Here is a 14,355-nt window from a genome sequence, read left to right as displayed (position 1 = left end):
AAGCACCGCTGGAGCGCTGTTGGTTTGTTACTCAAATACCAAAAGTGTGCATCCATCTTTGCACAGTTACTGCCGAGTAACTTGGAAAAAGAGGTTTCCTTGACATGTTAGTTTGGTTGAAAACAGCTTATACATAAAAAGCGGAAGTGGAATGAAAGTAGAGAGAATTTATAGTGTTCGTGAAATAGGAGAACAAGATAATCATTAGCCTGTAATCATGACTCTCTAAATCATTGTCACAAAAAGTGAGGCAAGTGAAAATTCCCAGCTCTGTACTGTATCCTCTTTTGTCTGGCCTTGGTAAATCTGTGGAGAACAAAACACAGGGTGAGATGATGCAGCTGCCGGTCAGTAACAACAAAACATGACCTGGAATAAACTCGAAGCTCTTTTTAGCATTTAAAAGCAAGAAAGTGATGGGAGTGATGGGATTTTTTAAATATAACATGTGAAAGCAAAACAAATATTCAAAAAATCTAAATTTGTGTTAAAAATGTTTGACCTGTAGGAGGCACTGTATATGTACACATTGTGAAGACACTTTCTATGAATGTCACATGTACCGTTTGTTTATTTGTAGGTTATTTGGTGCTTCGAGACCTGGGCTTTAAGGTTGACTTGTACATTGCATCAGAAGTATGCGAGGACTCCATTTCAGTGGGTGTCGTCCGGCATGAAGGAAAAATTCAGTATATGCACGACGTTCGCAACATTACCAGGAAAAATGTAAGTGCAACGCCATTGTTCCGCTTTGACAAATGACTCCATAGAGACTATTGGCTATTCATTGGCTAGGTCACCTCACACACACCTGGCCTGAGATTATTTGTTTAGTAGCGTGTTGCTTGTTCCAACAGCGTTCAAGAATTATAATGGCCTCACCTGAGTCCCTTCTTTATAGTCGCACCTTTAAGTCTGTTTGGCTTCCATTATCCCTTTTACTCACATACAAATGCACAAACACAGAACAGAGAGCCGTCTTAAGCCTTAGTGACGAAACACAAAGGCTCGTTCGCCCTTCGTAAATCCTCTCTCTCTCTTCAGTTCATTCACCACCGCACCGACCCACTCAATCACTCGGTCGCTCGCTCGCTCACCCATCCGTTGTTGTTTCCGAGGCTGGGATGGGTGGGATTGAAGAGAAGGCCGCATTGAAAGGGCTGTTGTCATGGAAGAAAAGAGAGGAGGATGTATCGGAGGCCCTTGATAGGGTTATCACTAAAACACTGAAAGAATGAGAAGGCCAGCTGCAGACACACACACAGATGTTCCTTTAGTTTGAAATGTCTCTGTTTATGTTCTCTATGGCTCAGTGATCTGTAATTACACTGATAGCAGTAGATACTAAGCGGTGGAATTACTCAGATATGTGTGCAGAGAGGTTCCTTATCCTTCTTATCAGTTTGAACCTCGCACTACATGTTCTTTTATGGTCAAAGCAAGTGAAAGCAGTCGATTTATTTTGAGAACACCAGGAATAATGTTTTTTATGCCCGATGAATGGATTGTTGAGCTCCAGACATGTCGTGCAGTTTTACTAACACTAGATGGCGCTCTTCTGTTTTGTAGATCGCTGAGTGGGGGCCCTTTGACTTGGTGATTGGTGGAAGTCCCTGTAATGATCTTTCAATTGTCAACCCAGCCAGGAAAGGTCTGTATGGTAAGACATTGTCAATCAAAATATGATTCTTGAATTATTATTCTTTTGGGGACAGATGACTTATATTTAAGAGACGTACCGGATTCTTAAATAAAAAAAGGACTTGAACTTTATAGCCGCAAATACATTTTTCCCTATGTAGAGGTATAATTAATGTAAAATTATCATTTTTGTATCATTCTGTTAACCTCCCACAACATTTCCAAATAGAAATATTGTTTATTATTTGCAGCCAACTTGACATCTTGAATACTGCAAGTTCATTTAAAATGACTTCAACATTATGGTAGCTTTTTTTACAGGCATTTATAGAAGCAGATTAAAAATGTAGTAAATGATAATATGATATCGTCTTTCCTTAGAGGGAACCGGACGGCTGTTTTTTGAGTTTTACCGCCTCTTGAGTGAAGCTAAACCAAAGGAAGGGGAAGACCGTCCTTTTTTCTGGATGTTTGAGAACGTGGTCGCCATGAGCATCAACGATAAAAGAGACATCTCGCGATTCCTGGAGGTTTGTGCTTTCTTTCTAGTTGTGCTTTAAAGCATCTGTTTGTTACAAACTTGAGGACTGATAAAACTCTGTTTTCTTTGTTCTGTAGTGTAACCCTGTGATGATTGACGCCATCGAGGTGTCAGCTGCTCACAGGGCTCGGTACTTCTGGGGAAACCTACCGGGAATGAAGAGGTATTTACTCCATCTTCATTGTGGACCATCTCATAGTAGCTTTTTACTATTTGAAATTCTTAAAGTGGGCTTTAAATCACAAAAATATTAAATGTAAATGAACCTTTATGTAGTGATATATGGATGAAATGGAAGTGTTTTGTTTTCAGACGTCTATGTGCCTCTGGGATGGATAAATTAGAGCTTCAGGACTGTTTGGAACATGGCCGTGTGGCCAAGGTAACATATTGTGACATGTTTTAAAGGCACTTAACACAGAGAGTGACAAGTTCTGTTTGCCATCTTGTCACTTTTCACACATAAAAGTGTTTTTTTACATGCACTTAAAGTGTGGTACTTGCCAGCCCAATCGCAATGATTCCCCCTGCTGCTGGGGGGGAAGACATTCTTCCAAATATCTTTCTCTGTGTTAATCAGAACAAAGTAATTTTTGGGTGAACTGTCACTTTAAATCTAACCCGGTGTGTCTATAGTTTGGCAAGGTACGCACCATCACAACCCGGTCCAACTCCATTAAGCAAGGCAAAGATCAACATTTCCCTGTCATGATGAACGGCAAAGAGGACATCCTGTGGTGCACAGAGCTGGAGAGGTGCGTTCATACACCATCAAAAGATTTCATTGGCTGATTCAGTTAACAACATCCCAAAAAAAATTCTCTCCTTCTCTCACTACAGGATTTTCGGCTTCCCCATCCACTACACGGATGTGTCCAACATGGGTCGCGGTGCCAGACAGAAGCTGCTGGGACGGTCTTGGAGTGTACCTGTGATCCGACACCTGTTTGCCCCACTCAAGGACTACTTTGCTTGTGAATAGCACCTGTAGCATCATACAGCAAATACATCAAACATAATGGCAACGTACAAAACCAAACGTCCTGATTAAAACAACAAGGACCTCTTGGATACTCATTTATCTCCCAGATTCGTTCTCAGTTTGGAGAGTTAAGCTGAGAGGTTGGGTTGAGGACTGCTGACCGTCAGACCCAACGGTAGTAAGTAGACACTGTGGTGTGATGTTTAGAACATCGTTTGTTGACACATGGTCAGCTTTTGTACTAGACGTTCGTAAACTTGATGCGCCATGTTTTTGAAGCTGTCAGTTAGATTTGATCATTTATTGTCATCGTTTTGAAAGAGTTTTAAACAGTGCCTCACAATTATATTTCATTATTTCAAAAAATTGAACAAAACAAACTTCCACAGTACCTTCTTAAGCTAAAGCTAATGCTAAAGAATGTACAAACGGAACAATTCTTATCACATATAACGTCATTATAGATTATGGACGCTTGAATGTGACAGATTTCCATTGTACTGATGGCATGAGAAAATACTTGAAATGTATCATTGCAAACTTGCAAACACCAAGCTGTGAGTCCTTACAAAACAAAGCTCAAGGGATGATTTTACCATGCCTGAATAGTTTTACTTTAATTGTTTCATTCCCCAACTAGACACTGAGACAGTGTAGTGCTTAAACAGGTGACATTCCCTCTGTTGCACAATATTAATATAACAAGAAGGTGTGTCTGTGAGCAGAACTACAGGGCATTAGCCTCCGCTAAACATTACAGAATCTTCTCCATGACTTGTTAGATAGAGATGATAAGTGTACTGTATTTAACCTTGAAATTATTGTTTACAAACTTTAACACATTTCTCGAGTTTTTGTATATTCCTTAAATTGTTCGTCGTTTTGTAGATCGACCTCTGTTACGAGGGACTGTATTGAAAACCGTGATGTGCTCTCATATAGATGCACTTTCTTTTTACTCGTTTTTCATAGTTGTTACAGTTTTCTAAAACATTGTATCACTCTATGATTGTTGGTAACAAGCACTCTGATTCTTGAACTCAAATGCCTTAAAAACAATGATGTGTGGTGCTTTTTGAAGAAAAACTCTACAGCCTACCTTGCAGGGTTTTAGGTTGTGAAGAAATTGTCTTCCTTTTGTTTTATAGATTTAGTGCTGTAGCCCAAACTGTTATACCACTAATATATATATATATATATATATATATATATATATATGCTTAAAACTACTGTCCAAACAAAAAGCTTGAAGTTTAAAGCAATATTAATACATTTCATACATTTTTTACTCTTTTTTTTTCTTATTACTTTTTACTTCTTAAGACATTTTAAGTGTTGGTCTGACAAGAAGATGTAAAAACACCACAAAGAACAGCTTGTCTTTTCTCTTTTATACTGTAGTGTAATTACAATTTTAATATCATAGCCCTAATATTTTACTAACGAGATCTTCCAATTTTACATATGCTGTCGTTTTACTTGATATTTTACTTGTTTATTTGATAACATTATGAACACATTAATCTGTGCGTTTAAATGTTAAAAGTACTTTAAACAGTCCCATTTGTACATTTTTTTACACATTTTTCTTATAGTTTTGCATACAGTTCACTGTTTTTTGGGACTTACTGTGTAAAAAAAATAACCAAAAATGTTAACATCATGAGCAAAGTAAATAAAGTTCAAGACTCCAAAACTGTTTGAATTGTGTGTTTTTTGAAAACAAAACTAGTGTGTTTGAGTAAGTGTTTTTAACTGTTTATTATTAGACATTTATATATTACTATGTAAATATGAATGACTGTTACATGATGTATGCACACATAAATTGTAGGCGTCTAATCCTAACAGAAAATACATATAAAAATATCTTCTTTTGTGTTATACATAACAAAGAAATGTCTAGAGAGTTTTCTCTACTACGGTAGACAATGATGACCAAGAACTGTTCTTCCAAACATGTTTCTCTGTGTTCATCAGAACAAATAAATTTAAACAGATTTGAAACAACTTGAGGGTGAGTAAAGTAGACAGAATTTTAATTTTGGGGGTGAACTGTTCCTTTAAGTGCATACTTCAGGTGCAGAACTACATTACCCATACTTCTTCAGTGAAAGGGGCGGAGCCTGCTGCTCTTCCTCTTGTTGAAGACATTTAAACATTTTACAGCTATTTTAACTGGGCAATTGTGAAGTTTCCATTTGTTTTATACTCATGCGCGAGGACTGTCCCTTAATAGTTTGTGCTAGAGTGTGCAATTAAAGTGGGCGGGGTCAAGAACCTATGTACACCATATGGACACTAAAGTATCCTCCTGTGTGTACCTCTAATTCATTCATTCATTTTTATTAATTTGCTGGTTAGTAGAATAATGATATATTTATCAAGCACATTTTATCATCGACTTCAGTTGTTTCTAAAAGATGTAAAGCATGTTTTATTTTGCTGTTATCTGTGTGTGACGTAAATAGCAAATAGATGATCCAATTTTTGTGATTTACTGATTTCTACATCAAACATCACGCAATGAATATAGATAGGTCAGTGGCGTTTAATGACCTCTTATCATGTGGTGCAACTCATAATATCAATAATTGTATTAAATTAAAAATAAAATATTAGATTTTTTGTGGCTGAAATGAGTCTCTGATACAGTATGCTTAAGGGAATGGTATTTTTAAAACATGTATGTAAGTTCTAGGTTGTATGTGATTTTTTTGTTAATTTAAGCAGAAAAAAGTATTAAACAGAATATGACTACTTAGCAAAACTCACAGAAATGCAAATACGTTGTTTCTAAACACTAAACACACTAAATACTAAATATTGGAACAAAAACGATAAGCATGTCAAGGAAATATTATATATATATAAGATAAATCACGGTTGCACCACATGACATTTTTCAAGGCTATGACCAATTCACAGCCGGAAAACATTGCAGAATAACTGCAATAGATATAATTTATTTGTATTTTAAATGGGGCATGTTGAAAATCCTTATACGTCATTGACCCTCATACAGAATATAATGTTATGTGCACACGTGATGTGTTCGTTTTGTTTTTGTAGGTGAGGTTTTCTACCATTTGATGAACCGTGAGTTTATATAAAATGATGAAAACTTATCTTTGAAAATGTTTCACATAATTATAATTTGAGTGATGGACATTTTCTTGCTGGAAGGCTTATGATGAAAACAAGCACAAATGTGTAGGTTTTTACTATTTAGGTTTTACTACATGTGGCGAGTTGGCTCGCACCCAATCAGCGTCGCCATGGTTATTCAGGAAATCAGCCGATCGTCAACACCTGAGATCAATCGCCAGCAGGGATAAAAGCCTCACAGCCAGGAGAAAGAGTGAGTTACAGCTCCAAGCTTCATACCCGACTGACGTGTCTTGTCTCTCCCTTCTCTTTAAAGATTCGGACGTATGACGAACGGCGGATTCCCCAGCTAGAAGGATTTCCGGAAGAAGTGACGTTCCCTCACTCGACAAAGACGGCCTAGTAAAACTATTCACGTGAAGGACCACGAGTGGAGGACTTTATCCGGAGCTGAGCTTCACGAAAAGCATCTAGTTTTTGTTGACACTTAAATAAATTACCCTTCGGGGCGTTTTGTTCATCCACTTCCGTGGTTGTCTCGTGTCTTGCACCCCACAAACTGGTGGAGAATGCGGGCATATTGACGCAAGACATACATCCAGGAAGTATAATAATATTTTTCTGAATTTTTTTTTTTGTCCAGGGGTACGCTAGCTCTCTCTCTTCTGCATTACCGACCCACTTCCGGGTGACGAAACCATGGAGGAGATCATTCGCCGTGTGACGGACCTGAACATCCGCCAACAGACGTTTAATGAACAGATGGCAGTACGACAGGAGAGGCTAGAGCATGCCTTCACCCATCTCGTTGAATCTGCTGCCGGGGGAACGCCTTCCACGGACCACCGTGCCGCCGCCCATCGCTATCTAACCAAACTTGGAGAGGCTGATGACGTCGAAGCTTTCCTCCATACATTCGAGGTAACCGCAAATCGGGAGACCTGGGATAAAACCGAATGGGTAAAGATCTTAACACCTTTTCTGACCGGGGAAGCCCAGCGGGCGTATTTTTCTCTACCATCCCCTCTAAACGAGAACTATGACGTCCTGAAAGAAGAAATACTCGCCCGGGTGGGTGTCTCTCCAACCACGGCGGCACAGCAGTTCTGGGAGTGGACGTTCCAGAAGTCAGTGCCAGTCCGCACTCAAGCAGCACAGCTCACACGGTTGGCACAAATTTGGCTTCTCCAGGAGAACCCGACGGCCTCACAGGTTGCTGAGAGGGTGGTGATCGATAGACTGTTGCGCGCTCTACCTAGATGGCTGAGAGGCCCAGTGTGCATGAGGAACCCCGGAACATTTCGAGAGGCAGTAGAAGCGGTGGAATTGGCGGAAGCGGCAAACGCTCGGGACATGGGAGAGAGAGCAGCGGACCCGGCTCGGAGGATCGCACCACCATGGCGGCGCATGGAGGGTACCTCACGACCAGTAGAGAGACCAGCAACCCCCTCTCCTCGCGATGAGCCGATGCCGACCGAACCAGCAACGCCAGGCCCTCAAGCATGGCTAGTCGGCTGTGTTGGGCACATGGAACCGCCCCGGGGTGCACCAAAGAGGACGATTCGTCTAGATGGGAGAACAGTCACAGCGATATTGGACTCAGGAAGTTCGGTGACCCTAGTGCAAAGTTCTTTGGTCCAGCCGAAGGGAAAGCTGGTTATACCCATTACCTGTGTTCACGGGGATACTCGCAGCGTCCGGGCTCGACGGGTGACTATAACAGCCGGACCTGGATCTTGGCCCTTGGAGGTCGGTTTAGTTCCCGACTTACCCGTTCCGGTTTTGCTGGGAAGAGACTGGCCAGGCTTTGAAAAACTGTTGGCCCAAGCAGTGCAGTCGAGGAACACACAGAGACGAGGCCAACACCGGCCAGTGACAAGCAAGGGACCACCAAGACGGATCGCGATGTTAGCCACCGAGAGCGAGCGAGAGGGTGAGTCAGAAGGTCGTGTTAATAATCTGTTCTCCGATTTGTACCATCAGGTAAACATAGGAGGGTCATTTGGACGAGACCAAAGAGAAGACGACCGATTGAGACACTGCTGGTCTCAAGTCCGGGTGGTGGACGGAGAAGTCCGCCAGGACCCACCTCACCCACTTCCATATTTTATGGTAAAAAGGGGTCTACTCTACTGCGTCGCACAAAGAAGGGGGGAGGAAAAACAACTCCTGGTAGTCCCAAAGTCCAAAGTGAACCCCATACTGGAATTGGCACATACCCACCCTTTAGCGGGACATTTAGGACCGGTCAACACCGCGCAACGCATCAGGGACCGGTTTCATTGGCCAGGCTTAGACGGAGATGTGAAGCGGTTCTGCCAAAGTTGCCCCACCTGTCAAGTAACGACACCAAGTAAACCTCCCTCCAGTCCGCTTATTCCTTTACCCATAATCGAGGTACCCTTCGACAGGATTGGGATGGATCTGGTAGGCCCGTTGCCGAAATCAGCCCGGGGGCACGAACACATCCTCGTTATCGTGGACTATGCCACCCGGTATCCAGAGGCGGTACCCTTGCGGAAGGCGACTACGAAGGCCATTTCCAAGGAGCTGGTCTTGTTTTTCAGCCGGGTGGGAATTCCACGAGAGATCCTGACGGACCAGGGAACCCCGTTCATGTCACGGATGATGGCGGACCTCTGCCGCCTCCTGAAGGTAAAACAACTCCGGACATCCATATATCATCCCCAAACAGATGGACTAGTAGAACGTTTTAACCAGACGTTGAAGAGGATGCTCCGGCGGGTGGTGGCAGAGGATGGGCGCGATTGGGATCTGATGCTACCTTATGTGCTCTTTGGCATTCGCGAGGTGCCTCAGGCCTCCACAGGGTTCACCCCGTTTGAGTTGCTGTTCGGGCGGCAACCCCGAGGCCTGTTAGATGTTGCCCGGGAGGCCTGGGAACAACAACAACCAGCACCCTATCGCAGTGTCATAGAGCATGTACAGCAGATGAGGAGTCGTATCGACCGAGTGATGCCCCTAGTAAGGGAGCATTTGGCCGAAGCCCAACGCGCCCAAAGCCGCCTATATGACCGTTCCGCACAGCCCAGAGTGTTCACACCAGGGGAACGAGTGTTAGTGCTCATGCCGTCTACAACGTCCAAGTTTTTAGCTGTGTGGAAAGGGCCGTACACAGTCCTGGAGAAAATGGGGCCGGTAAATTACCGCATCCGGCAACCAGGACGGCGAAAGGAAAACCAAATTTACCACATCAATCTATTGAAGAAGTGGGTGGCAACCCCAACGCAGGTGGCCGCCTTTGCGGAAAAGGAGGCGCCAGTTGTACAGATGGGGGAACAGCTTTCCCCCATACAGAAGTCGGATCTCACAGTCCTGGTCCGTCAGTTCGAGGATGTGTTCTGTGAAAAACCAGGACAAACCAAGGTAGCTCAACACGAGATTCGTACCCCCCCCGGAGTTGTGGTCAGGCAGCGCCCCTATCGGGTCCCGGAGGCTCGCCGGTTGGCAATAGAGGAGGAGATTAACAGGATGAAGGAGCTCCAAGTCATCGAGCCGTCCCGCAGCCCATGGTCTAGCCCCATCGTCATGGTTCCAAAACCCGACGGCACTCTCCGTTTCTGCAACGACTTTCGGAAACTGAATGAGGTGTCGACGTTCGATGGATACCCTATGCCTAGGATAGATGAACTGCTTGACCGCCTGGGTAAGGCCCGGTTCATATCGACTCTGGACCTCACGAAGGGATACTGGCAAGTGCCGCTGACCCCGAAAGATAGAGAGAAGACTGCCTTCAGCACACCATCGGGGCATTGGCAATACCGTGTCCTTCCGTTTGGGCTGCATGGAGCGCCAGCAACGTTCCAGAGGATGATGGACGTCGTCCTTCGACCTCATCAGGAGTATGCTGCAGCATACATTGATGACGTGGTGATTCATTCCGAAAGTTGGGAAGACCATCTGGACCGGTTACGGAGAGTGCTGCTCGAGTTGAGACGAGTGGGGCTGACTGCAAATCCCAGGAAATGTCACCTGGGACTAGCGGAGGCACAGTACCTGGGTTTCCGGGTAGGTCGGGGCTAATACAACCCCAGGCAAAGAAGGTCGAGGCCGTCCGGAAGGCCCCGAGGCCCACCAACAAGACCCAGGTACGTGCCTTCTTGGGACTAGCGGGATACTACAGATGTTTTATCCCGAATTTCTCCTCTTTAGCCAGCCCCTTGACCAACCTGACCAAGAAGGGGCAACCAGAGAAGGTAAAGTGGAATTCAGAGACGGAGAAGGCCTTTCAGACATTGAAGGAGCACCTAACGTCTGCTCCGGTGCTACACGCCCCAGACTTCGGTTGCCCCTTCATCCTCCAGACGGACGCGTCGGACACCGGCCTGGGGGCGGTCCTCTCCCAGACCAGAGATGGAGAGGAACACCCGGTGATTTTCATCAGCCGAAAGCTCTCCCCAGCAGAAACCCGCTACGCCGCCGTGGAGAAAGAGGCCCTGGCCATTAAGTGGGCAGTCATGGAGCTCAGGTACTATCTCCTCGGGCGTAGTTTCTCTTTGGTCACCGATCATGCTCCACTACAGTGGATGTCCAAGGCCAAGGAAACTAATGCCCGGGTGACCAGATGGTTCCTGGCGCTCCAGGACTTCCATTTTAATGTACAACATCGGGCCGGGGCCTCCCACGGTAATGCGGATGGTCTGTCGAGGATGTGGTCAGGTTGGACAACTCGGTCAAGGTCACGACCCCCCCCTGCTCCAACACCGGATTCCTACGGAGTAAAGAAGAGGCTTCTCCCCACCAGGTCGACGCTTAGGGGGGGGGAGTGTGGCGAGTTGGCTCGCACCCAATCAGCGTCGCCATGGTTATTCAGGAAATCAGCCGATCGTCAACACCTGAGATCAATCGCCAGCAGGGATAAAAGCCTCACAGCCAGGAGAAAGAGTGAGTTACAGCTCCAAGCTTCATACCCGGCTGACGTGTCTTGTCTCTCCCTTCTCTTTAAAGATTCGGACGTATGACGAACGGCGGATTCCCCAGCTAGAAGGATTTCCGGAAGTAGTGACGTTCCCTCACTCGACAAAGACGGCCTAGTAAAACTATTCACGTGAAGGACCACGAGTGGAGGACTTTATCCGGAGCTGAGCTTCACGAAAAGCATCTAGTTTTTGTTGACACTTAAATAAATTACCCTTCGGGGCGTTTTGTTCATCCACTTCCGTGGTTGTCTCGTGTCTTGCACCCCACACTACATTTTTATGACTAGTGTGTCTTGTGACATTTATGTATTTTTCCCTTTTCACTTGTTATTGATAACTAATGTAGAGTGCCGTTCCAACCGATCTCACGGTTTCATAAACACACAGTCTTCAAACCACAATGGAACAAACGGTAGAAAGAAGAGATCAGTAATTTTGCATCCTCCAGCTCAGCCGTTGTGTGTTTCTTCAGAAGATATTGCCCACCAACTTCAGATGATGCTGGTTCAATCCTTAACAACAGCAGGGTGAGACATCTGTTAGGGCAGAACTATCATGAAGACATCACAACCGTCTGCGGTCACACACCCTACTGCCTTTATCTATACACCGGAGTTGATCTCGAGGAGGAGAAGTTATCATGGTGTGCTTTTTTGACAACGCTACCGGAGAAAACAAAATCAGACTGCTAGATGTTTTTAGTTCGGAGACGGCTGATTCCATATGCTTCTCCATTGTCGAGATTCTGAGAATCAAACATGCCGATCGTCTATTCAGATTTCCCATGTCATGAAGATCTTCTCTTCGGTCTGAAGGCGTTCAAACCAGAGATTGTGTCTTTGTGTGGACTTACACATCTGGGCGGACAGGTGTATCACAGTGGTGTCATGGAAATGGATTTGTCAGGGTTGATTCTGAATCTTATTACCGATGTTAACAAACACTTTCCAACCTTCCCAGTTGCGTTGAAAGAAATGCTAATAGACGTTGACTTGAATCCGCTTTAACATCTCAATGTTCTCTCTTCTGGAGAGTAATCGATAGAATCACCACCACATGGTCGGACCACGAGAAACACTTCGGTCAGAATAAAATGTCCGATGTAAAAACAATCCTCAGTGATGCTAAACTAAGACTCAGTATCTTGTTTCTGCGTCACGCTTTGAAACCACTTAACAACTTTCAAGAGAAGGTTCACCAAGGTGCGAGCATGACGCACTTGCTCCAAGATGCTTCTCGGTTACTGACGTTCTACACATCGAGTTTCCTGCGAAGTAAGGAAAGATCTCGCTTCTGAAGGAAACAGCGGGACATTTGCCAAGAGGAGAGGTTCAAGTTGGAGGTCCGAGGAGTTGACGGATTACTTGGAGAGCTTTCATAAATCCGTCATCTCATTCAACACCACCGTTACTCTTCGTATCGTTGGATGTTTACCTTTACCAGATTCAACCTTGAGAAACTTGTCTTTGGTGTTGAGCCCAGGAGAAAGCTTGAAGTGACCGGGGGGATAGTTCAAGACTTAGGGGCTCGCTTTGGAGCCTGCTCAAGCCCAGAGACGATCCGTTTGCTGACAGATGAGTTTTTGGAGTACCAGTTTATCAATAAAAGTGACGTGCGCATAGATGACTGAGAGAGCTGAGGATTATTGAAAGGACGTTTTTTAGGGGGAAATTAATCGTGAGTCTGTTGGCCCTGCCTGGAACGTTAGAGAAAGAGATCATTTTTGAGCAGGTCAGTCACTTTTGAGCATTAGCATGAATTTATGGAAAACATAGCGACATATTTTATTCATTGCAATATGATCATTTATTGAAATGTGATCGTGTGTATCAGCTGTTTCACCACACGGAGGAGAAAATATGGTAGATGATGATGTCACAGACAGCAGCTCTTACAAAAGCGCTCCATCGCATATTAGTCCAGAGAATGTGGACAGCATCACATCAGGTACTGACACACATTAGCTGTGTCTTGTTTCGTCCTTGTGTCCTAAAACTAATTTCTACATGAAAAGTTGCTTACTTTCTACCCTAAACAATAGCACAAGAGTTAAACAAATATACCATTTTTTAGCCTTCCTGTTTTAAAATGTTTAAACATCAGTAAACACTTGTAAACCTATTTACTACATATGCCTGCTAAGATTCAAAAAACGTGACACAAATTCTAAACTGTTAACATGTAACCACATATTTGATTGAATGTGCAGCTGTTGCCGTTTATTCAAATACCAGACGTTGGCAGACGCAAAGAATTGTGGGTTATCTCTAGCAACGTAGGAGACCACTCGTGTCCTCTGAATTGTCGTGAAAGTAGGTTGCATTAGAAGGGTGCATGAAACGAGACAGCCTATATATATGTATGTGTATTTTGCACACTGTCTTCTGTACAGTCTGTAAATATGTACTGTCCATATGTAAATTGATGTTGTTTTTTTTGCACTGTCTGTCCATAGGTAAATTGTCTGTTGTTTTTCTGCACTGTCTGGAGCACGCTCATAAGAATTTCACTCACCAAAGCACTTGTGCTGTGGTGATGTGACAATAAAAGTGATTTGATTTGATTTGGAGCCTCGATGACGGAGGAGGCTTCAAATGAGACCTCCGGAGGACGCAGACATCCGAAACGAGACACAACTTTTTACTCCATAACATACCTGAGGATGTTAAATAATATCCTTAGTTTGCACCTTAGTCACCAAGTGTTTCTGATTTTTAGGAGTTGCTGACCTGATGGAAGTGGAGGACAGTGTATCGATCTCATCTACATCAGACTCGGAGAGCCGGATGGACACACATGGTTTTAGATTCTGTTCAGGTGATATTTTATAACAGAGATTCACAGACGTTATTTTTGACTGGAAAATGTGAAGATGATGACATCACTGATGATGATTGCAGCAGCAGTCATGATGATGTCCGTTTGATTAATCGTAGTGTAAATAGCTACGCATTGATTTTTTTTAGAAATGTGCTGTTTAAGGGTGCAAAATTATTATTTTTTATTTTTCAGAAAAGAAAAATACATTTAAAAGAGATGCATAACAAACAGGAGTGAGTAAATACATACCAGGTATGTTTTTAAAAAGATGATGGGTAAAATGAATCCTTATTTTTCAATTGAATAAGCTGTCAAAGTTATGG

General features: G+C 43.8%; 1 protein-coding gene across 4 annotated transcripts in view; it reads left to right on the top strand.

Annotated features, from left to right (window-relative positions):
• The window catches only part of dnmt3bb.1 (DNA (cytosine-5-)-methyltransferase 3 beta, duplicate b.1), a 34,384-nt gene extending 29,530 nt beyond the window's left edge, over window positions 1–4,854 (top strand). For 3 of the 4 annotated variants that reach the window (XM_056732210.1, XM_056732211.1, XM_056732208.1), the window contains 7 exons: window positions 581–726; window positions 1,570–1,660; window positions 2,023–2,171; window positions 2,260–2,345; window positions 2,495–2,564; window positions 2,819–2,937; window positions 3,023–4,854. In XM_056732210.1, coding sequence (XP_056588188.1) covers window positions 581–726; window positions 1,570–1,660; window positions 2,023–2,171; window positions 2,260–2,345; window positions 2,495–2,564; window positions 2,819–2,937; window positions 3,023–3,164 — 803 coding nt within the window. In that variant the 3' untranslated portion in view covers window positions 3,165–4,854. The remainder of the gene's footprint in view (window positions 1–580; window positions 727–1,569; window positions 1,661–2,022; window positions 2,172–2,259; window positions 2,346–2,494; window positions 2,565–2,818; window positions 2,938–3,022) is intronic. The other variant, XM_056732209.1, reaches the window with a different exon arrangement.
• The last annotated feature ends 9,501 nt before the right edge of the window (window positions 4,855–14,355 follow it).

Source organism: Triplophysa dalaica, chromosome 20, assembly GCF_015846415.1.
Source record: "Triplophysa dalaica isolate WHDGS20190420 chromosome 20, ASM1584641v1, whole genome shotgun sequence".
In the NCBI taxonomy this organism is placed as follows: domain Eukaryota; kingdom Metazoa; phylum Chordata; class Actinopteri; order Cypriniformes; family Nemacheilidae; genus Triplophysa; species Triplophysa dalaica.
The sequence above is the reverse complement of the archived record's forward strand: the minus strand, read 5'-3'. Positions and strand labels throughout refer to the sequence as shown.